The sequence below is a fragment of the Protopterus annectens genome, chromosome 9.part0, assembly GCF_019279795.1.
Source record: "Protopterus annectens isolate FY-2018-M chromosome 9.part0, PAN1.0, whole genome shotgun sequence".
NCBI lineage: Eukaryota > Metazoa > Chordata > Ceratodontiformes > Protopteridae > Protopterus > Protopterus annectens.
Genome location: NC_056743.1, coordinates 1,388,385,294 through 1,388,411,789, shown reverse-complemented (window position 1 = coordinate 1,388,411,789; position 26,496 = coordinate 1,388,385,294). Strand labels below are relative to the sequence as shown.

General features: G+C 38.5%; 1 protein-coding gene across 1 annotated transcript in view; it reads right to left on the bottom strand.

Moving 5' to 3' along the window:
* Positions 1–26,496, bottom strand: part of LOC122812083 (uromodulin-like) — a 763,298-nt gene that overhangs the window by 213,056 nt on the left and 523,746 nt on the right. The window contains exon 11 of the mRNA XM_044084352.1: positions 1,910–1,985. Coding sequence (XP_043940287.1) covers positions 1,910–1,985 — 76 coding nt within the window. The remainder of the gene's footprint in view (positions 1–1,909; positions 1,986–26,496) is intronic.

Genomic DNA, 26,496 nt, shown 5'->3' with positions numbered 1-26,496 from the left:
CTGTCCTCCCTCTCATTCACACACATATATTCTGTCTTAGTCCTGCTGACCTTCATTCCTCTTCTCTCTAGAGCATATCTCCATCTCTCCAGGGTCTCCTCCACCTGTTCCCTACTCTCACTACAAATCACAATGTCATCTGCAAACATCATAGTCCACGAGGACTCCTGTCTGATCTCATCTGTCAACCTGTCCATCACCATTGGAAATAAGAAAGGGCTTAGAGCTGATCCTTGATGTAACCCCACCTCCACCTTAAACACATCTGTCACTCCCACCGCAGACGTCACCGCAGTCACACTACTCTTGTACATATCCTGTACCACTTTACATACTTTTCTGACACTCCTGACTTCTTCATACAATACCACAACTCCTCTCTAGGCACCCTGTCATATGCTTTCTTTAAGTCTACAAAAACACAATGCAACTCCTTCTGACATTCTCTGTACTTCTCCATCAACACTCTCAGAGCAAAGATCGCATCTGTAGTGCTCTTTCCCGGCATGAAACGATACTGCTGATCACTAATCATCACGTCCCTTCTTAACCTTGCTTCCACTACTCTTTCCCATAACTTTATGCTGTGACTGATCAATTTAATCCCTCTGTAGTTACTACAGCTCTGCATATCACCCTTATTCTTAAAAATCAGTACCAAAACACTTTTTCTCCATTCCTCAGGCATCCTCTCACTTTCAAGATTTCATTAAACAATCTGGTTAAAAAAACTCACTGCCATTTCACCTAAACACCTCCATGCTTCCACAGGTATGTCATCTGGGCCAACAGCCTTTCCATTCTTCATTCTCTTCATAGCTATCCTTACTTCCTCCTTGCTAATCCATTTTACTTCATGATTCACTATCCCTACATCATCCAACCTTCTCTCCCTCTCATTCTCTTCATTCATCAACCCCTCAAAATACATGTATAAAAAAGTAGGGTAGCTTACACTTTTATAATAACATGCTTATACCATTTTAACCAGTCTGTCATGCCAAGGCCACAATTACTGCACACTCCTAAAACGAGTCAACTTCACTATTATCTTATGGCAACTAAAGATAAGCAGTTTTTGTCTCTTTGAAACACAAGTGCCAACAGGTATAATTCACTAGCCATCTATTTACTTTATAATAACCCATTTTGTCACAGCAACCAAAAGGCACACATTGAAGCTCAATCTGGACAGAGCACTGGTCTATCACAGAATGCAACATATATGCACAGACACACACAGACTCAGTTAATCACTCATTCACTCATTCACTTACTCACTACATGTTCAGTTTTGAAGCTCAATAAGTAGTTTTGTGCAGTTACTTTATGCATAGTAATAAGTAGTCATCTGCAAGCTCTTGACTTTTAATAGCATTTACTTAGAATAAGAAAATACTTGGAAATGCTCAGTTAGTTCAATCTTTCAAGAGACATACCTCTTTCTGTATTATTTAAAAAAGTACTTTTCTGGGTCAAAATTTTGAATCCAAGTAATTTCTTTCAAAGTAATAGTGCAGAGATAATACAAAAGTACTAAAAACAAATAATGTAGCAGACCTTTCAACAGGAAGCTCATAGCTCTCCTAGTGTGTGTGTGTGTGTGTGTGTGTGTGTGTGTGTGTGTGTGTGTGTGTGTGTGTGTGTGTGTGTGTGTGTGTGTGTGTCTGTGTGTGTGTGTGTGTGTGTGAGAAACAGTTCTACTTTACAAAACTCTGGTACATTGTCATGTTTCACATCTTTGCTTTATCTTTACTGGAAAAAATAGATGCAGGCTTTATGCAGATATTAGTGCTTTTCTTTGCTACATCCTTACTGAACAGAGAGATATATGTTTTGTACATTTTTTCACAAAGACTAAAGGATCTTAAAGTTGCTAATTTTAAAATTAAATAAAAGTATATCATACCATAATAATAATAAACAGGTCCAAAAGTGATAGCAGTGTTACTATTTTTAATTTGTGCTTTTGAAGCAGGACATTTCTGTAACAAAAAGAAAGCATATGTTAGACCAATATAGTTTTACTGGCTATTTCTCTCTCATTTCTTCTTCTTTTCCTTTACTAAAATAAAATGCTCAATGAGAAAAAAATTCAGCAACAACAAAATTACAGGGAAAAGAACTGGGTGTTGCTAGAATACATTGCTCACTAAGACTAAATGAGTGGTGAAAAGTTTTACAGGAAAGCTAGGTTTAAAAGATAGGCAAACAGTGAGTTTGCTACAAAACATGCTCCTCAGTGAGTATATAGAGTAGTGACAAGACAGGCGTAAACAGAAATGATACACATTATAATGTAAATGTGTAGTAAGAGGACATTAAGGGACCTCTGTGCAAGTGCCAAGAGGGCTAAGACTTTCCGGGGTGTTATCCCAGAAACGTTGATATTTTATTTTGAACGCTAACCCCAAAGCGTGAGGAAAACATATTTGAACCTTGAAGACATGCATATAAATGAAGGTAGATGAAATAAAGCCTGAAGAATAAGGTAATGTTGAATATGAAGACAAAGAACAATTACTCACTGAAGAGGTTATGCACAGAAATAAAACTTTCAAAACTTTCAATGGCTGCAGCAAATGCAGATAGGGGTTAATGAGAGAAACAGCCTTATCAAGAAGCAAACGGTAGATAAGAGATTATACACTTCCTGTAAGGGTAGGAAATGGGCCAATATTGTGGATCCAGTCATTAATTTCTTTATTTCTAGATGCTTATACACAAGCTCTGAAATACAGACATTTGTATTCCCACTACTTGTGTGTGTTTTTTTTTACTCTAACCAAACAAGGAATAGCTTTTCATAGTTGCAAGAATACTTTTCTTCTTTGTCATATTTAATGCTCAAATGCTGTGTCTTCCTTAGTTGTTGTTGTGTCTTTCGGCTTTTCCCGGTTAGGGGTCACCACAGCAGAACTCCACTCTGCTAATGATTGGCAGTTGATTTTTACGTGCTGAGTTGCCAGCCCTAACGCACAACCTTCAACGAAGGTATGCCCATTCATGCATGTCTCCACACAGAAGACACTCTAGCTGAGAGTCGAACCGGTCAGCATCTTACTGGGAGGCAACAATGCTAGTCAAAATGCAAAATATTATTAATGAAACATCTAACTATCATAACCGTATAAATAATTGAAAAAGAAACACAGTAAAGTATAAAACAACAATTTTGGGACTATACTCCCTGCACATCCCAAAAATTAAGGCTTTGACTCAATACAGCTGATCTCTTTACATATTACATTTCAAGTCACGCAAACTCTGCGAAAAAAAAAGACAGAATAAATGTCAGAAAAACTAGCAGATAGCATTCAGCACCTATGACAAAACAATTCCATCTGTACAGAGACATCAACAAACTGAACATGTGACCACACATATATATGACACTAATTATTGAACAAACAGCAAGCTGCAAACTGTTCCTATCATTGAATCTTCATCTTGCAGTTCACTTACAACTTGCTAAAATTATGGCAAAGAAGAAAATATGTCAGGTTGATTAACAGCTCAGAACTGAGAACTTACATGGTTATGATCATGCTGAAGCCAGATTCTTTTTGCTTAGGTTTTCTTTTCTTTACAAGATATGCTTAACATTAGATTCAAGACTCAAGCCTGGTGACACTTCTCATAAATGAAATTCAGTTATAGTTTTCCTAGCTTGTTAAAGTGATTATTTTTGGTGAATGGGAGTATTCCATACTGTAATATCGTGACTTCAGATCTGTGTCCCATTATCTCCCCAGTCTCCCCATCAAGGTGAATAGAAGCTAATGTGTCCTAGTGCAGCACCACGCTATGTATAGTGTGCACCACACCACCTATAATGTCTTTGGCTTACCCTTCATCTCAGTCTTTAATGAGGTTCATATGCAGGGTCTATATCACAATCGAAATTCCAAAATATCGAACACCATAAACTCGAACTTGGAATTTTGAAATGTGATAACATCAAACACTCAGAATAGCGAATTTTTTTCCCAGGGAAAAAATTTTCTGTTCCGAGAAATATACACATAACATAAGCACACCAAAATACATAATCCACACACATACACTTAAAACCCTACTTCTAACCCTACACTAAACTGTACATACATTCCTACTTATCCACTAACCTTAACTCGCACCCTAACCCTAAGGTCCATAACTATCACACACTTACCCTAAGGAGCTATACACAAACAAGTTAAATAATACACACACATACACTTAACAAAACCCTACTTCTAACCCTACACTAAACCGTACATATATTCTTATCTATCCACTAACCTTAACCCGCACCCTAACCCTATGGTCCATAACTATCGCACACTTATCGTAAGAAACTATACACAAGCAAACTAATTAATACACACACATAAACTTAACAAAACCCTACTTCTAACCCTACACTAAACCATACATACATTTCTACCTATCCACTTACCTTAATCTGCATCCTCACCCTAAGGTCCATAACTATCGCACCACAGTGGAGGAAATAGCAAAGCCATGGAATGACCCACCAAAATCTTGCCCATGGTAAGAATTCAATATTCCATGGCTTTGCTATTTTCAGCCTTCGATGTAGTGGGTTTGATATTATAACATTCGAAGTTTTGCAACTTCGATGTTATAATATAGACCCCATATGCATGTATTGTTCTCTGTCTGGGTATACCCTTCATGTTTGTGTCTCTGAGCTAGAAGTCTGGCCTCCATGGAGATATAACAAACTAAAATATCCACCATCCCTCAGGGATAAACAAATAAGCAGGTAAGATAAACTGCAACATTTGAATCAGCAGCACGTATTAACCCAGTTCTTATTTTCTGTTGAGACCTGACGGAGATACAGAAGATGATATTCTACATCATGCACAGTCAGTTGTATAACTACACTGATATTAGCAATGCAACTGATGGCAGGTAACATTCTGGCACAATCTCAAGGAACTTAAAAGTCTTTAATCTGCTTTTCCAGAGTTTTCACTCAACCAAGCTGCAGTTATGAGCCTAGCAACCCAGATTTGTACTGGACACAAAAATGCCTGCCTTTGTGCCATAGGTATAACATCTAGGTAAATATATATCCTACCTTCAGGCTTGTATGCCTGTGAGTTTTTGGAAACTCCCATTTGTGAATCTCTTATTTTCTTTGTTTATGAACAGCTTATCAGCCTGCTATATTAAAACATCAATTCTCTGCCTGGAAATTTGAGAAGACCTAAGTCTGTGAGCTGCTAATGAACTTCACCCTACAGGCCTGAGTTTAATTCTTTAAGTGTGCACTTGCAGACTATGCAACTTTGAGCATGCATGTCATTTAACTAAATACTGCTGCTTCCTTAAATCACACACATGTTCCTAGGTGGCTTGTATTGTTAACAAATGAACAGAAGTTTATTTTCTGCCTTGCTTCTGATACAGCTGCACAGATGCTTACACTGAAGCATTGTCTCCATCATAATGTCTAACAGCTCAGGTCAAGCTCATTAACAATAAATGTGTTCAATATATAGATGAAATGTAACAATCTTTTTGGATGTTAGTTGTTTCTATAACTTGTACCCTGTCTATAGCCCCAACCTGTAGATGAATGTGGCATGAGAAAGGCTCAGTATTGTCAGCAGCTTGCACCGACCCTATACTGTTAATCAGTACATAAGCAGCAGGAAGGTTGTTTAGTCTAGGCATGATGCTCCTTATCAAACAATACCTTCACTGGTGCTTCATTACAGAACCAAAGACTGCTCCTTTTTCTTCTTTTCAGCATTTTTACTTCATTTTATTCATTCACATCCATGATCCTTGTGATCAACACTGCCTACTATACGAATAATAAATTCACTTTAGTTATACATTATAGAATACATCACTGTCAGGTCCTGTAAATACTGGATTCTGTATTTCATTTCATCATACTGACATGTTTCAACGTTTAGATTGTAGAGTATGGTTTATGCATGTACATAATTTGCTTATGTCTACTGTCATACATGCACTGAGGGCACCAGGTTTCTTCTGTTTCCTTTATTGCAAACCAACTCATTTGGTTTGAGTAGAGCATATCTTTGTACTTGTTTTTTGTTTTTTTTTTTGGAGTGTTCCTTGTTTTGATATTACCTCCTGTCTCTATTAATCAGAGTTCTGGAATTACCTCGGTACTCTGATTTAACAGAAGCAGCAGAGTGATTTCTTAAGCGTTTCTTGTCATGATTTGTAAACACCTATTTATTAATGCTACAAAAGCATCTAATTGTTAATTCATTATACTGTTCTACTTGAGTAATATCCAGATATACAATTAACTCCTTAGAAACAATTGTCTGAGTTTGCCTTAAACTCTTCTGCTATTGATTTTGGCACATTTCCTAATTTAGTCTCAAAATAACTGAGCTAGTTCGTATTGAGCATTTCAAAACTGTAAGTAGTATTTGCCAGCTTCTTTGTATAACCAAAACCAAATCAAATGTGTGACCTACGTTCCTGTCTTTCATAACAAATCTAATCTCATTTTGATTAACGGGCAATTAAAATAGGGTAATTTACCCCCACAAAGAGATTAATCACCAGTGGAGTCCCTCAGGGTTTTCTTCTACTTCATCTCCTGTTTGGCATATATCATTTTCTAAAGTAAAAGTCAATGTCAAATGGTTCTGGCTGACTAAGTTTGCAGGTGACTGCAAGTTAGGAGTAGTAAAGAAATCCCCAAATGAATTAGCCATCCTACAGGAAGGTTTGTCCTAAATAAGTAACTGATGCCAAACTCATGAACATATACTAAATGCCAAAAAAATGCATTACTGCATCATTTTGCAATCCACCGAGAACATTGACAATAAGCCCTTAAGAGCTGACCCAGTTGTTTGGGATTTTGGAACTTATGTGGACAGTGACCTACCGTTTGATCAAAATATGTCTATTGTTGTAAGAAAATCCTTCTATATTGCATATCCTATAAACAAAGGGATTGTGTCTCAATCTAGAGATGTCATTGTGCCCCCTTCAGTTAGCCTTCATTAGGCCAGTCAGTGAATATAATGTTCCCTTTGACATGTTTTTGTCCAGACACATGCAAAACCTGGAACACCCACAGAAATATCTTATTAAGAAATACACAAGGCCTAAACAACATGTTCTGTGTGGACTGTCAAAACCGTGTCACTATACTTAATATTCTACAGACTGCTAAGAGGTGACCTGTGTCTGGCCTACAAGGCACCTTCTGACCCATTACCAATGGATTTACTACACATTAGCAAGCCAAATGGCATCAGAAATACTCAGTCTAGAGATCTAAACCTCTTCTGCAACATCAACAGAACAGTTTACAGCTGCTATGGAGCAGAGTGTGCATCAACATAAAGCGATGTTCATCCCTGTACACACTCAAGCATAACTTAGATCTATGGATGAGAAACAGAAAATTTACCCCAGAACTGCCCCCTGTACTACTAATGGACAGCAGCAGCTCCTAAATATTTTATCCCATGCATACATCCCCTCAAATTATCTATAGTATGATCCCAGTTATTCTCATTATGGCTAATATATAATTATCAACCATCAGATGGATAAGACTAATCTATAACCAAATGGGACAGGTTATTTTGAGGGCAAAAAGAAAAACTGGCTAGGCTTAAAATGGCCCACAAGGGCAGCAAGTTTAGTACTTACATATGCACCTATAATAAATCATCTCCTCTGGTATTTTATATAGATTAAGAAATCTGCATCAGCTATGAAAATGGGATTGCTTTTCCTGAACGCATCTTTTTCCCAAACATATGACATCTTATGGGGATGAAATAAAGTAAAATTTTCACTAAAAATTAGCAGACCAAATGCGCCAGCCACTGAAAGTTTTCACCACAGTGCAGGGGTGTCATGGCCTCTGAGCACTTCCCTATCTATTATTAGTAGTACCTTAGTTATCAATCCTCAGAGCAAGTTTTAATTCATTAAATAGCTGTGCTGTTTTCTCTAATGTTATGGGAATTTGCTTTATGAATTTGGCATTATGGAAATATGCATTTTTCCCAGTTTTCCGTATGAATTCACAAAACAAAATAATAATGTGTGTATTTCTATTTCTTATTTATTATCCATTTCACATCAGATTAATATTTTTGAGATACAGTCAATATAGTATGGATATGCACCTGTTTTGACCTGGGCTAAACTACTTACACAGTATATACAGATTTTCTTGCAACACATGTCCTACACAGATTGGAATACCTAAAATGTTATTCACATAAGGCTAACACTAACAAATGTGTGGAATAATAGTGTATTTTATCACTGTAGTATATACACTATCTCACTACATTTCACTACCCATAAAATCAAATCCTGTATTAGTATACATCAGCCTTAAAAGTTAATATGGGGAAACACTTCTCATGTTGACTTACCTTACTTGACAACTAAGTTATGCTACTCAACATAAACATATACAGGTGTGACTCAGCTTTTGTTTCTTATAATTTATTCTTTCCTATGTCATACTGTTCTTATTCTTTCTTATCACAGTGCTATCACTGCCACTTGTGTATTTGAATGTATCTTAGTCCTCTGTATAATCTGGTATACAGTATATTATTATATATAATTATCACTAATTGTAACCACTGCAGATTGCACATGACAATAATTTTATAAGTTATTAAGATTAGCTTTATATTATATACCTACTACATCATTCTACCTATTTTTTTTATAATCTTGTACTGTTAATACGGCGCTTTTCTCCCTGGACCTCCACTGAAAACGGGCAGCCTGCCAGTCAGACTTTCCTGGTAAACAAATGTAAAGTAAAATAAAATGAATAAAACAAACATATTCAAATGAACGGTATACTATATTTAAGAACTTATAACAGAAATGTTGTTAAATTTAAAATAAATGGCTTGTAAATAGAAGTAATGCATAGAATACTCAAATACTTGTGAAGTTCACCATGTTTTATATATGAATGTATAAACCCTGCAGACTTAATATCAATATTTAAAATGGCATTTCATTGTTTAGCTGTAAATGGGATCTGTAGGTACTAGTATAGACATAAAGAGTTGAATGGTAATCTTCAGACACAGCAAGGATTTTGGAAATATGAGCAGCATTTTGCATTGAGATATCAAAAGAAAAATTATTCTTTGACTGAAAACGGTAACCCAGAGAAATCATAATGCTAGTATAGACTGGAAATATCTATTTAAGTCAATGTAATGTACTGGATCCAAGTATATTATTTAATTTTATTTATTAAGAATTTGTTTAAACATAAATGTAAATAAGTGGAGAGATTGCATTTTTAAAATAACAAGGAATGGTTTGTGATAAATGCATTGAATTCAGGAGTATGTTCATTACATTGTTCAACAACCACTAAATAAGTAGCCAGTGGGAGTCAATAAAGCCTACATGGTAGTTATCCACTGAGTGTGCATCACAACGCAATCCGCACATGAGCGCAGAAACTTTTAAATTCAGTAAGTACTGTGCAGCAGCGCGCACCCTTGCGCAAACAACGTAAGCACTGTGGCATGCTAATTACTGCATAAGTCGTTAAATTACATGTTAATCAACCAAGGAAACACACTGGAGCTATTCAGGAAGCTATAAAGCAACTGTGTAGACCCAATGCTGGTGTTTCCTTTGAATTCCAAAACTTTTGGTACACAATTACAGAAAAGAGTCTACACGGACAGAATAAAAATTAAAATGTGTGAGATTTGTACAGAACTGACCTTAACATGTGACAGTAGGATGGATGCAACAAAAGGTGAGTAATAATACCAATAAATCTTTTTTTGAGCAATAACACAAATGTAGCTTTTCTCCCCTACCCCCCAAACGAACAGTGTACTTGTAAGTAATGCAGACAGATAAAAATGTAAAAGTGTGTGCTAATCAAAGTAATTATGAACACCATGTCAGCATATGCAATATGTAGCTGACAAAATGAAGGCATATCATGTAAAATGCAATACTCCTCTATGTTCAAAACATAAACAATTCAGCTCCCCTTCAGTTTCCCTAGCTACACAGTTGCCTTCTTATGTACATTCGGGTCTGCCAGCTTGCTGAACATGCAAATGAGGTCTGAACTCATTAGAATTACTGAATCCCAAATCCTCGTCTCTGTGTCGCATATGTAAACATCATGCAGGCACTCCCCTCACTGTATGGATGGAAACTGTGAAAGCTTACAATAGGTGGGTGTGTCAGGTTAGACTTACAAAGTGTTACTTGTACATCTGTCAAAGCTGGAATTGCAAGTAAGCAGCACACAATTCACAGGTTTTGTTTCATTAACATCCAACCTCCTCTTCATTTATGTGCGAAATGTGTCTTCTCTGTCAGTTTTTTATTAATATGTTATTATTTTTTTGGCAATTGTTTACGAGATGTGCCACTTAGCACAATCATGGGCAAAGGAGGAATGAATGCAAGCTTTGGCTGTGCTTATCTTGTTTGGGCGGCATTGCACGACAGGCAAAAGGGAGACCTTAAGAATGACTAGTGCATAAGGGAATGTCATGTAACTCTTCCAATGGCTACATTGCTAAAATATGACAGTTAGTACTGAGTCTCTGGAATACAACTGCTACTTAACACACTCTGTGGCAGCAGGTGTTAATGCAGTGATACGTTCCTTTTTGGGGTCAGATGGTACTGGGTTTGAATACAGCCATATCTAATAGTTTTAACTACTCTTGCATCACCGTTGGTGCATGTTGGTGTGCAATGTGCACCTTCACTCATTAATGCATTAAAGAAAAGAAATGGGGAAGACAGGACAGTGGTGAAATGGGGATGCTAAGGTCTGACAGTATTGAATCTCTGGAATACATCTGTTACTTAAGTGACTTTGTAGCAGCATATGTTCAGACAGTGATATGTTCCTTTTTGGGGCCGGATGGTACTGGGTTTGAATGCAACTGAATCTAACACTTTTAAGTACTTTGGTTTTACTGTTGTTGCTCATTGGTGCACAATGCGTGCCATCATGCAATAATGCAGTAAAGAAAAGAAATGCGGAAGATAGGACAGTGGTGAAATGGGGAGTAAGCAGTGGGAAGAACAAATGGAAAGCATTACAAGAATGTGCAGGGGGGTGGTAGGAAAAAAACATAGCTATCCATTTCTTCAACAGTAAAAACTGATAATATGTGCAGAATATTAACTGGATTTGGACTGTCACTTCCAGAGAGAGGGGTGGCCACAACACTATCATGTTGTATAGCCAATTGGACTGAATCAAGTGTGGCAAGAAGACATGTGCGAAATGGAGAGCTATGTATGGGCTGTTTTTTTTTTTTTTTTTTTTTTTTGTAATGGGACAGGTGCCTATTTTTTCACCTAGAGAGAGGAATGTAGGGAAAGAGAAGTAGGTATGGCTGGGTCTGGTAAGCCAGATAGGTGAGGAAGAAATTGCAGACAGACAAGACAAGAGGTTGGTGGACACTATGGATGGGATGAGGGTAGGATCATCCAGGAACCATGGACATCAAGCTGGTTGACAGTGAGAATTGAGTCCTCACCCACAGGACTGTCATCATTGTAACCTCACTCCACCACTGGAAGGAGTGCTCAATGTCTCCTTTTCCACCCCCTGTCCTATGTAAAATGAAGGAGAGCAGCTCCTCCATCTGACATAGGCATGCATCAACAGTGTGGTATACAACCCCACACACCATCCCTGGCAGTTCAGCTTGGGTGATAAACTCACCACTCCTACCACTGCTCCTGGAGAGAACTACTGGCCTATCCTCTGGTGCAGAACTACCTGTGTGGGAAAATAGTGCAGGGGTAGCAGAGGTGATGCTGACAGGTCAGATACCAGACATGCTGGGCAGTGGTGCCAAGGCCAGTGGAGTGGGGGCAGGTGGAAACTGTGGGGCATGCCTACCCTGCTGTGCTATGGAGAATTTGTGATGTGGTACACGTGGATGACATAGACGCACTTTGACAACACATAAAATAAAATAAAAGCAAAACAAACAAAAAGAGGATAAGGGTTGGAGTGGGAGGAAGAAAGAGATGAGATATGTAACATACAATGCATTAATACAAATATTTGACTCAATTATCTTAACCTTTACTTTTAAGACTACCATCCCCAACAGATAACTTCTTACCTTAGGACTACCAGCTCCTAACAGATACACACTATACTAAAGATTGCAACAAGTACTCCATTACATGTGCATATATTTCATATATGAGTGTTCCAATTATCCAGATTACAGTTTACAGCAGGGCATGTGTGCCACTGGTATAGAGCTTTTACTTTAAACATTTAAGTTGCACATAATTGAAGAACTAACAGTTACTGTATAGCTGGGAAGTGTGGTATTTGAACTCACCACTTCTGATTAAAGTCTAATATTGTACTCTTGGTTTGTGCTACAGACTAATGCATACATACTTACATTTACAGCTGGAATATGCATGTTCAAACTGATAAAATTGTATAAAATACCAAACAAGTTATCTTTGTTTGTGCTACGGACTAATGCATGCATACTTGCTTTTTCAGTTGAGATATGCATGCTCATTTTGATACAACTGCATAAAATACCAAAAGAAGCTACCTTTAACTTTTAATTCTAAAATAACACTACTCTTCTACTGCATATATACCACATACTGTCCTCATCCTCGCCAATCTAGCACCATGTGTCCTAACATTGTACTCCCTCTCTGTGGCAGCTGTGGAAAAAACAGAACAGAATACCATTAGGAATGCCCATCTTGCCTATATTCATCTTTTAAGCCTTACAAGTATTCACTGTAAGTTGATACTTACACATCTGTGGGATGTCCTCCATCCTAAATTCCTTGATCCAAGCATCAAGGGTACCGTCTTCCTCCTTCGGAGGTCGTTTTAGTGCTGCCTGCATTGTTCACCAGTGTGGGAGATACTAGTGGCACTGGCCAAAGCCAGGGCCAAACTATCCCAAGCCTCTGACATATACTTGGACCTGGAATAGTCCCCCTGTAGCAACCTGGCACTGTGGTGTTTCACTAGGAGTCTAACAAAAATCTTTGACTCCTGGACAGTCATACATTTGATAATAAATGTGATAATGCATAGATAAATAAAGAAAGAAATAACTGACACAATATTCAGCCCTCATGCATATAATTAATATTAGCTGCTTTGTGTCAAATGTTATAAGTGACAGTGACTATAATGGGAAATACAACACCAGTATAAGTGAATGGGGTATGCTGTATTTAAATGCAGGACCATGTGTAAGGCTGTTCTGCACTTCAACCTTTTGCCACAATGAGGTTAAGAAAGCACCTAACTATGTTGCAGTTCATTGCTATAAACTAAAATGTCACAACAGTAAAACAAAGGTTGCACACCCTGTACTAGAACCAGGACCATCTGCACTCTAACGCTACACTTACATTTGATGCCACAGGATTAATTACTTAATATTGCCTATTTTACTATTCATTCTTAAGGTCTCGCTGTTAACAGTCATGCAGCATCATTTAGCAGGTTTGTATGATGTCCAATAGTATTAATTAAATGCATCCAGTTTTTATGTTTGGCTGTCTGGGTCCTGTCTGCTCCTGGGCTCCAGTTTGTGCATAGCTGCACTTTGCACACACCAGATAAAAATAGCCAAACCTGACATTCATTTTCCTCTCTTTTCTGTGTTTGCGCTGAGCAGCACAGCACAGCACATAAACATGGCAAAAATAAATAAATAAATAACAAATAAACAAGAAGAGACGAGGATTTGAACCCAGTACCATCTGGCCCCAAAAAGGAAAGAATCAAAACATTAACACATGCTGCCACAGAGTCAATTAAATAGCAAGTGTGTTTAATAGACTTAATAGTAACTGTCAGACATAAGCAATGTGGTTCGCATTTGTCTTGCATACGTATACACTTTGCTAATTTTTGTGCAATGGAAAACTACATATCATTAAGTATTACTGCTGTTTATTAGCCATTTCTTGTGTATGACATGACCTTACATTTGGAAAAATTAAAAAAAATGAAGGCCCTATCTCACAGTATGTCACATATTTACAATACAGCCATGTGTTGCCCCCCCCCCAAGCACTGCATCCCTAGTGTCTCAGTACTTTTTACACACATATGTCACCTAAACTATAGAAAGTAATATAAAATGCTGTGTCATATGCAATGCACATTCATCTGGTAACATGCATAACTACAACTATTGACCCATAAGCCTAACAAGCCTAATCTGCATGGCAAATGATGGGATCAGCAAGGACCTTATCGGCAGAGACATAGTTCACCTTCACCACACTTGAATCAGCCCATGTTGTGTTTGGACATATCACCTATGTTCACTTAGCTAAGGCCTTTGACAATATCACCCATTCATGTCTCATAGTGAAAATGTCCCATTTGGGAATTAAGCCATACAGTACTAGCTGGATGGTCAACTGGCTCAGCAACAGATCGCACATTGTCAAAGTTGAGACTGCACCTCCACCCCTAACCCACTCACCAGTGGAATACCACAGAGATATGTGCTGGGCTATCAACTGTGTGGTAAATACTTCCCTGAAGTGCAGCCAGTGGTAAGTGGCCTGTGGTTTACCACATTTGCAGATGACTGTTAATTAGACACACTCATATAAATTCTCCCAGTGATAGTAACATATTATAGAAGGGTCTGACAGAGACAAATGATTGGTTCCAAACTCACAGACTGAACCTTACAGCAAACAATGTCTTGCTGTCCCCTTCGGCAATGAAGTCCTCCTGCTAATTATGATATACATAGCACCCCTCTCAGCTCAAACACAGTGTTGTGAGACTTGTAAATACATGTTCATAGCAATCTACACTTTCATCACTATGTGTCCATAGTGGTGAGATGCACATTCTGCATTGCACACATCATACACATGGACATCACATCCATGATGAGGGAGGTCATAGCTATATTGTACACCGCCCTTATCAGTCCACTAATTGAGTACAAGGCTCCCTTCTCTCTGTACCTCACCAGAAAACTACAGCAATTGGAGAAAAATAGAGGTCTGTCACTGGGAGAATGCAGGTCCTCCAAACATCACAATACATACAAGATCGTCACTGTACACAAGCTGGTGAGAGATGACCTACGCCTGACCTATAGAGAAGTGTCAGACCCTGCCCTACTGGAAATGCTGGACATCTGCAACCAAATGGGACAGGAATGACTTGGGCCAGGGTTTTCAATCTAGCCTGTGACATAAACAGAACATGCAGGAGAGACAGATATATCCCCCAGTGACTCACAATCCCCTGTTATAGGTTCCCATCTGATGTGAAGCAGTGCTCTTCAATGACCCTGTTCAAGAGCAACTTTCACTATTGGTTGGGTGATTATAAAGTCACCTCTGGGCTGGCACCTATGTCCCTCAGAGACAGATCCAGTTATTGCTTCTCACAAAATTGCTCTGCCAACAATGACAATCTAAATATGCTTAATAAGGGTACTTGTATTTTTACAAACCTTGGCTTCTATTGCCTCATGTATACTGACAACCATGTACTCATAAAGATTACAAATACAACAAGTGAGAAATGCAACTATGCAATAAATCTAGAATAAATGCTCTCTCTCTGTCTCTGGTAACAACAAACCAAATATCAAACACGTTGTCAACACACTCTTCACCTCCTCAACAGACCAAGTGCATGACACATATCCCCACATATGCAGAGGTACTTATTAGAAACTTACCAAAAGAGCAGAGATCTCACAAATGCAAACCCTCTGCACATATTACATCCCAACTGAACCCAGTGCACATAAAAAGAAACATCTCAGAGTGTCAGCCATTAAACCGTTAAGGAAAAACACCTGAAAACCAATATCTTGGTCATAGGTGAATCCATTGTAAGACACACAGATGTCCCCCTCACCAAGCTGTAGAAGAAGGTCATGGTCAACTGTCTGTCAGGTGCCAGGATCCTCAAAGTCATGCACTCACTCAAGTTTCTCAAATAAAAGCACAGTTACACCTCTGTCATACTGCATGTTGAAGTTATTGACTTGAAATGTACCTTACTGGGCTGTATGAATTGAAATATGACTGAGCTCTCAGATGATCTGTCCATGACAGATATGTCCATAGCCCAAAGCAGCAGTCTACGTTCACCCAGGATAATGTCAAAATACAAACAAAATAATTATTGACTTAAATTGTCTTTCATTACAAAACAGAAAAGCTAACCAGTCATTATTACCCACTGGAGAAACATAAAACAGTCTACAGATGTAAAATACCAACAACAGTCAGGATGCAGAACAAGGAGAGTAACAGGAACAATATATCCTTGTTTGTGCCATAACAGTAACTCACCTCTGTTCTCCCAACAAAAGAACAAATTGTCTTTGTTTGTGCCGTAACAGTAACTCATCTTTCCTCCCCCACAAAAGAACAGGCAAATGACTAATTTTGTTAACAAAACATCTTTGAGATGCTAAGCGTGCTATCAAAGGACCTGTCTCTGATACACTTGTACATATTTATCACACAGCATTCTGTTTTCATGTATTGTAAATCATGTATACCTCTAAAATAGAATGACAAACATGCCCATGCCATCAATGCACTTCTAACTAATGCATACAGATAAAAGTGCAAAATTCTTTGCTTCACATTATTCTTAAATAGAGTCCAGAATATGCAGTATGTAGGTGACAAAATGGGAGCATACCTGCTAAAGTTCAGTACTCCTTTGTAAAGAAATATCATGAAAAATGCATTTTTGTAATCTTCCAAACATATACAACTCTATTCACCATCAGCTACGTTTGCCTTTTTATAACTGTGTAGATTATTAATGGATTGCATCTGTCATTGTCTGTGTTTCATAGATGTCAATTATAGCATAAGTAACTGAACTTCATGCTAATCAACCAATCCACCATGGTGAGGCTATTCAACAAGATATAAATCATCCATGTAGACTCCATGATGGTTTTTCCTGCAGATGTCAAAACTTTTGGAGTACAGACATGGGAAGTCTATACAGACAGAATGATAGGGGTTGATGCTGTTTTAATCCATTTGTGTGTGCCAGAGGATGAAGCCAATGCTGATGCTGCTGCCAACAGGCCTAGGCTGATAAGGAGAATAGTTTTCAGGCCATGTTTAACTTCTCACAACTTGCATGATATGAAAATTGTAGAGCACTACAGGGTAGACAGGGACACACTGTGGGAACTCCGCATTCTCTGCCGCCCTCAACTCAGAGCCAGAGCCAACTATGGGTGACCCATCCCAGTGGAAACTAAGGTATGTGTAGCCCTTAGCATCTTAATTACAGTTACCTTTCAGAGACCTACAGGGGGCATGCTGGGGGTGGCAAAGATCTCAGCATCCAGGAGCCTCCACCAATTCCTGGATACTATGCTCCAACATGCCAGTGATCTAATATATTTTCCCTGTAGCTCTGAGGAGAGGGCCAGAAATAAGCAACAGTTCTACCTGAAGAAGCACTACTTTGAAGTACTGGGTGCCATAAATTGCACTCATGTAGAAATTAGGGTACTAACTGGGCAGGGTAGGCTCGACATTAACAGAAAGTGATACAACTCTATCAACTGCTAAGTCATGTGTAATGCCAAAGGAATTATCATGAACGTGTGTGCTGGCAACCCTGGCTGTTACCATGACTTACATATTGGGCACACCTCACAACTGTGCCAGATGTTTGTCGGGGGGATATCCAACAGGGTCATTTACTGGAGGATGCAGGCTATGCAGTTGAACCATGGATGATGACATCCATCAGAAATACAGGCACACCCACAGAAGAATGCCATAATGAGGCACATGCTCAAACCAGAAATGTCATAGAGCATGTGTTTGGGCTGTTGAAGTCACGGTTCCAGTACCTAGATACATTTGAGGGAGTTTTTCAGTACAATCCATGGACATGCACAGAAGTCTTCACAGTATGTGCCATGCTACACAACATAATCCTGAGGAAACAGCTGCAGCAGGATCAGCAAGGGAAATGGGCACATATCCCAACACCAATGCCAAGGTCACCACAGTCACAGGCAGGTGATGAGGCAGAAAGGGAACCACCAGTCACTGTGGGTGTAGGCTGACATAGGTGTGATCAGTATACCCTTGCATTGGCAAAGAGACAACACATAGCACATTCACTCAACACCAAGGGGACTAAATCCTTCCTCCTACTCATATACATATATTAACATTGATGCCAGACAACTCACACAACCCTTACCTCCCCATGTGTTGGCTGTGTCCTGTTTGAATCATACAGAGTTAGCCCTGAAATAATACTGTGGCAACTGCTGCATTTACAAGGTAAGTTCTGAAACTGGAGTGCATTGTTTAATGATATTACAGCATATCCTTGTATTTCTTCACCTGGTACATTAAACAAGTAAAAGGTATGAGATTTGTACAGAAATTACCTTAACATGTGACAGCAGAGACTTATTTGACTTATATGTGCCCATTAGTAAGTAGTAGTCCTCAGGCATCAAAGATTCATACCGTCAGACCAATGATCACTGCATGTCTTCAGTCTAACACCATATGTTTGTACTAGAAAATCATTAAAGAGAGAAGTTAGAAAATAATGATACACATTGCAGTTTGTGACTTCATATCCTTGTTTGTGCCACAGCAGTAACTTAGCTTTGCCCCTCCCAAAAGAACAGTCAATTCTTGTTTGTGTCATAACAGTAACTCACCTTTACTCATTCCAAAAAAACAGTGCCATAAAAGTGTAACTCACCTTTGCCCCCCCCCCCAAAAAAGAGCATTCCGTGCTTGTTTGTGCCATCTATCCTGTCCTTCAGTTGTTGGCAACTGCATATCATATTATTCCCAGTTAATATCCTCACACATTTTAAGAACAATGATATAGAATGGCTTACACATTGCATGTGTTAGAGTACTGTTCATATAACTGATAAAGGAGACTTTAACATAGATTGGAATTCCTGTAACAATGCTAACCCTACTTCCCATATCAACCTCTATGGCTTCAAACAACTTATTGATAGTCCCACTAGAATTAATAAAACAAACAATAAGGGTACCACCCTAGACTGGATTCTCACAAATACCCCCTTGCAAACCTACCAAACAGGTATCCTTCTGGATGACCTTAGTGACCATGCACTAACCTATATCATTAAAAGCAAAACCAACCTAACCTTACCCACCACTTTCAGAACTCTACACTCAAAAAAGCAATTTAACCCTGATCAGTTCCAAGCTGAACTTTTACAATGTCATTGGGCCCCACTAAAATATCTCCCACTCAACAAAGCAGTAGAACACTTCAATTCTACATTCCTACCTATACTCAATCAACACGCCCCATGTCGCACCATTAGAACCAAAACTAAAACTGCTCCCTGGCTTACCACAAATACTAAGCATAAAATAGCCCTAAGAAATAAATCTTGGCATAAATGGCGTACCACCAAAAGTCTAACTGACCACCAAAGCTTTAGAGAACTTAGAAACAGTACTAAAAAAGCCATTCTATCAGACAAAAAGAAATACTATGTTTAACTTCAAAAAACTACCAAAAATGAACCAAAAACATTCTGGTCATGTATTAATAATCTGCTGACCCCAGGCAAAATAATTACACCCAACCCTCAGGATTCTGACCCTGATAATCCCACACTAACAGCCAATAACTTTAATTCCTTCTTCTCCAATTCTATACAAACTCTAGCCAACCAACTATCTCCAGATACTTCTCAACTACCTCCAAATACCTTAATAAACACTATCCCTCCATTCACCTACAACCTGTATCTACCTCCTATATACAATCTCTTCTCCATAAACTAAAACCTACCACCCCTTCCGCAGACAAGCTTCCTGCTGAATTCCTGCAACTAGCAGCAAAAGCCATTGCTTACCCTGTCTCTATCCTAATAAACAGATCAATAATAGAAGGTATTTTTCCAACAGTCTGGAAGATATCACATATTATACCCCTACATAAAGGAGGTAAATCTTATGATTTCTCCAACTATCGTCCCATAGCACTTCTATCCCCCTTAGCTAAAATCATGAAAAAATGTATACATAAACAACTACTCAACCATCTCCTCCATAACAACCTTCTAGCTGACACTCAACATGGCTTCAGACCTGCTCACTGTACCACCACAGCTTTACTCTCCTTTACCAATACCATAAACTTCAACCGCAACAATAACAAACTTACATCTTCTCTTTTCTTAGACCTATCAAAAGCCTTTGATATGGTGAATCATACACTTCTTCTGCACACACTAAAATCTCTGGCCCTGGATCCCTCTTCCTTAACCTGGTTTTCTTCCTATCTAGAAAACCGTCAGCAAGCCGTACTCTGGAAAAACTCACTATCTGCTCTCCTCCCTATTTCTTTAGGAGTACCCCAAGGGTCTATCCTAGGCCCACTTCTATTTTCCATCTTTATTAACGACCTCCAATCATCTATCCCTAACACTACCTACATACAATATGCAGATGATTCCACCATTATTTGCACTGTTTCTTCTCAAACCGAACTCCAGATTCAAACTCAATCAGCCTTCTCAACTGTAGAACAGTGGTTCTCCAATCACTGTCTACTCCTTAACCCTAAGAAAACTAAATTATTACTCTTTTCACCTACCCATAAATCGACTTTGTCAAACTTTTGTATTACAGCAACTGACAACACCATTATTTCTCCTGATTCCACAACTAAACTTCTTGGTGTTATTATCGATAATAATCTTAACTATGATTGTCAAATCAACAGTACAATAAAAGCAGTTAATAAAAAATAGGATCCCTGTACAGGATAAAGCCCTTCCTCACACCTGAAGCTAGGACAACCTTAGCCCAAACACACCTTATCTCTACCCTTCTGTATGCTTCCCCTATTTACACTAATCTATCTAAAAGTAACCTTAAGAAACTTACTACATCTTACCATAATATTGCCAGATTTGCCACCTCATCCCAATTCAGAACCCACCACTGTCTAACCCTAAAACAACTACACTGGCTGGAACTCCCTAACAAGCTCATTTTTCAACAACTCTTAATAGCACACAAAATTCTATACCAACCTTCTAAAACACCAGCTCTTTGTAACCTCTTGACTCCCTATATTAACCTGAAACAACTATGTTCCTCTGGTAAACTACTTGTTAATACTACCAAAATTATTAATTCTGCAGGCAACTGCCTTTTTTCGAACTCAGTCAGTAAAATATGGAATAATCTTCCATCTGACATCTCCTCTTTGCCCACTCTTCCACTCTTTAAGAAACAACTATTAAGACATCTTAATAATTTCTGGCTTTGCTCTTGTACCAACCCAGACTAACCTGTTTGCACCTTACTCTATCTTAAACCTTCCTTAACCACTTGGATCCCCCCATCTACCGCAACTCTTCAATTGACAAATTATCCATTTTCTTTGTAAATATTACTTTTTTCACTTTAATATTTCCTACCTTCCTTTTTTGTATTGCTAGTAGTTAACCTCTAACTCAATCACATTCTGATTTAGCTTTATTTTAGTTAGTTAAGATCTATAATATATGTGATTACATTTTATTTTTCCCATTGCATAACACATTTGTACTATGTTATTTTTTTGTATTTGTAAAATTTGTAAAATTGATTTTACCTCTGGAGCTTTTCTCCCTGGGCCTCCAGTGAAAATGGACATAAATCCAGCTGGACTAGCCCGGTCAACAAATGTAAAATAAAATAAATAAAATAAAAGTGATCAAGATTCAAAGAAAGGTAAGATAGAGTTGCATGTTTGCAAGCAATAAACATAACATGTGTGACCATTAAGTGCACTATGTCCAAATATAACAATACATTTTGAAAATTACAGTTTATGGTTTGATATCAGTGCACGTTCTGTTGCAGCTGGTTGTGTAAAGAATGACTTTAGTTCTTTGATGAAATCTGTTTGTGTGAGAAAAAGGGATAAGGCACCCATCCTGTTTTCTCAAGGCATGGTGAAGTGAGATTTGAAATCCAGACCTATGTAGAAATATCTTATGTGTACTAATGTTTTCTACTATATATGTCAGAGATTGCATTTCTTCATTTCAAGTATTTTTCCCTTTTTTACTGGATAAGTAGACCACCCAGAAAGTAGACAGCCAAAAATAGAAACTGGATACAGTCAATCAATGCTATTGCCTGTGGCAGCAGGTATAAGTGTAGGGCTGGAATAAAAATGGTCTAGGGTTCTAGTACAGCATGTGCAACCTTTGTTTTACTGCTGTGACATTGCAGTTTATAGCAATGAACTGATACATGAATGGCTGTTAAGCTGGCATGAACTGATACATGAATGGTTATTATTTCAACTCTCTTGTGGCAACAGGAGTTAGTGTAGGATTGTCATGCACATAGTCCTGGATTCAAATACAGCATATTCCATACACTTTTAGTGTTGTTGCACTTCCCATTATAGTCACTCTCTCTTATAATGCTTGACAGCGATAGCTGTAGCTGATATTAGTTATATGCATGACACTAGAATTGTGCCATTTATTTCTTTATTTATGTATCTATGTATTATCACATGTATTGTCAAATTATGACTGTGGTTATACTGTGTACTATATTCCTGTAAGTATATTTCTAATCAACCACTGTGCAACAATTTCAAACAGTATGCATACTCCCAGTAAACCTGATAACTTGAGTTGGTGGGAAACAATAAATCTCCACTGGTTTTGATCCATTGAATACATGGCAGGAGTTTTTGGAGAGGGTGTGAGATTTAGGGCTAAGAGATGGGATGTAAAAGAGTACAACATTTTTGTTGGAATCCTAGTGAAATGTCACAGTGCCAGGTTGCTGCAGGTGGAATATTCTGTGCCCCAGTAGAAGTCAGAGGCTTGGGATAGTTTAGCTGAGGCTGTGACCAGTGCAACCAGTATCCCCCGCACTGGTGACCAATGTAGGTACCACTTTAATGACCTATGTCAGAGGAACAGAAGTACCTTTGATGTTTGGATAGAGGAATTTAGGATGGAGGACATCCCACCGATGTGTAAGTATCAACTACAGTGAGTACTTGTAAGGCTTAAAAGTTGAATATAGGAAAAACTGGTATTCAAAATGGCACTCTGTTCTGTTCTGCTTTTTTCCACAGCTGCCTTGGAGAGGGAGTACAGTGTTAGGACCCCTGCCACTAGATTGGAGAAGATGAGGGAAGTATGTATGCAGCAGAAGAACAGTGTAATTGTAGTATTAAAAGTTAAAGATAGCTTTTTTGGTATTTTATACAGTTTTATCAAATTGAGCTGCATATCTCAATTGGAAAAGAAAGTATGCGGCACTAGTCTGTCACACAAACAAATATATCTTGTTTGGTATTTTATACAGTTGTATCAAACTGAACATGCATATTCCAACTGTAAAAGCAAGTATGCATGCATTAGTCTGTAGCACAAAACAATAGTACAACATTTGAGTTTAGTTAGAGGTGATAGGTTCAAATACCACACCTCACAACTATACAATAGCTGTTAATTATTTGATTATATATAACTAAGTAAAATCTCTATACCAGTGGCACACATGCCCTGCTGTAAACTGTAATCTGGATAATGGGAACACACATATGTGCAATATAGGCACATCTAAACGTGTACTTGCAATCTGTAGTATAGTATGAATCAGTTATGAGCTGCTAGTCCTAAAAGTAATATGTTATCTGCTAGGGGTGGTAGTCTTAAAAGTAAAGATTAAGAGTCAAATAATTGTATTAATGCATTGTATGATACATATGAAGATACTAATTTTATCTCTTTTTTTTCTCTTACCACAATCCTTATCTCTTGTTTTTTTTATTAATTTTATTTTATTATGTGTTATCAAAATCTGTCCATTCTATCCATGTGCACCACATCACAAAATGCTCAACATCACAGCAGGGTAGGTCTGCCCCACAGGATCCACCTGTTCCCACTCCACTGGCATTGGCACTATTGCCCAGCACATCTGAGAACCAACCTGGCAGCACCACCTCTGCTGTCCCTGCACTATCTGCCCCCTCAGTTGGTTCTGCCATGCAGTATAGGCCAGTGGTTCTCTCCAGGAGCAGTGGCAGGAGTGGTGATTTTATCACCCACACTAAACTGCCAGGGATGGTGCATAGAGTTGTCTGTTGCACTGTTGGTGCAAGCATATGCAAGCTGGAGGGGCTGCTCTCCCTCATTTTATATAGGACCAGTAGGAGATGTCAAGTGCTCTAGGCAGAGGTGGACTGCGGTGACAGTGATGACAGTCCTCTGGGTGAGGACTTGATTCCAATGTCATCCAGCTTGACATCCATGGGTCCTGGATGTCCCCACCCTGAACCCATCCATGGTGTCCACCAATTTCTTGTGTCCATCACCATCCATATGTCTTATCTTGTTTGTCTTGTCTGTCTGCAATTGCTTCCTCACCTACCCAACTTACTAATCCCATACATACCTACTTCCCTTCCTCAATATTCCTGTCTCTAAAAAAAAAAAAAAAATTGTCCCTTGCATAACTCTCCATTTTGCACATGTCTTCTTGACACTTGTTTCTGTCCAATTGGCTATACAACATAATTGTGCTGCTGCCACCCCTCTCTCCAGAGGTGACAGTCCAAATTTAGCTTATATTCTGTATATATTACCAGTTTTTACTGCTGAAGAAATAGAAAGCTATGGCTCTTTCCTACCTCCCTCCTGCACATTCCTGTATTGCTTTCCATTTCTTCTTCCCCCTGCTTGCTCCCTATTTCATGACTATCCTATATTACCCATTTCTTTTCTTTAATACATTATTGTATGAGCAATGGTAATACAAAATAATAAAAAGTGTTACATTCAGTTGTATTCGAATCCGCTAACATCTGGCTTCAAAAAGGATGGCATCACTGCATTAACACCTGCTGCCACAGATTCAGTTAAGTAGCAGGTGTATTCCAGACTCAGTACTAATGGTCAGACTTTATCAATGTGGCTTGTCTTTGCTCAGTGCTTAACAATACACAAATAGGTGCATCTTGCATGCTGACACACTTTGCTAACTGTCGAGCAAACCCACTGCTCTTTGAGCATGAAAATCTGTATATTTGGCTATGCTTCTGCTATTTACTGTCCACTTCCTTTGTATAACATGAAAGTACATGTAGAAACATTACAAACTGAGGGCCCTATCTAACTGTATATCATACATTTAAAATTCATCCAGGTGATGGCACCCCCCCCCCGAAGATTTACAACTCTGGGGTCTTAGTACTTTTTCCACACATATATCAACCACTCTGCAAAATATAATATCAAATATTGTGTGCTATGCAATGCATATCAATAGCAGAAGCATAGCCAAATATACAGATTTTCATGCTCAAAGAGCAGTGGGTTTGCTCGACAGTTAGCAAAGTGTGTCAGCATGCAAGATGCACCTATTTGTGTAACCCTGACTAACACCTCCTTCTCCTTGCTGCTCTCTCTATTCTCCTGATCTACTGCACTATCAGTCCTTGTAGTTATGAAAGTATATTAGTCAATAATTTTATTAATTATCATCTCTCAAATGCTCAATAAATGTATTTTGTTTTAGTATATCCTACTATACTGCTTTGTTTCAAGTCTAACTGAACCTCAATTATAAACCAACTACTGTATTTCTGTCAACTATTACTATATATAATATTGATTGTCTGTGCCTTTGCTTGGAGCTTTTCTCCCCGGGCCTCTACTGAAAATGGACATATATCCAGCTAGACTAGCCTGGTCAAAAAATGTAAAATAAAAATAAAATGAAAAAAATAAAAAATGGTAACATGCAGAATTACAACTACTGACCCATGCACCTAAAAGGCCTTATATGCATGGCTACTGCAGGAATCAGCATGGCAATATCCACAGTGACAAAGGTGAGGTTCGACACCCTTGACCCTATCCATTTTGGGTTTGGCAAGGGTAGACCTTAGTTACTGACCTTTGTGAACTTCTTGGATAATGACCCCAAAGACCTGGATCAGGAATAACAGGACATACCACCTATGTTGAGTTATCAAAGGCCTTTTACACTATCCCCCATTCATGTCTCATAGTGAGGATCTCCCATCTGGGAATTAGGCCATACAGCACTGGATGGAGAGCCAACTGGCTGATCTGTGCTTGGCCTCAACCGTTTGGGAAATGCTTCACCGAAGCATAGGCAACAGTAGATGGCCTGTGGTTTACCAAGTTTACAGGTGACTGCTAACTGGATGCACTTATAGAGTCCCCCAATGATGGTAACATATTAGAGCAGGGGCTAACACAGACTGATAACTGGTGACAAACTCATGGACTGAACTTTAAGCATACAATGACTCTTTGTCACCTTTGTCAATGAATACCCCTGCTAATTGTGATATACATAGCACTTCCCCTAAACTCAAACACAGTGTTATGAGACTTGGAAACACATGCTGATAGCAACCTA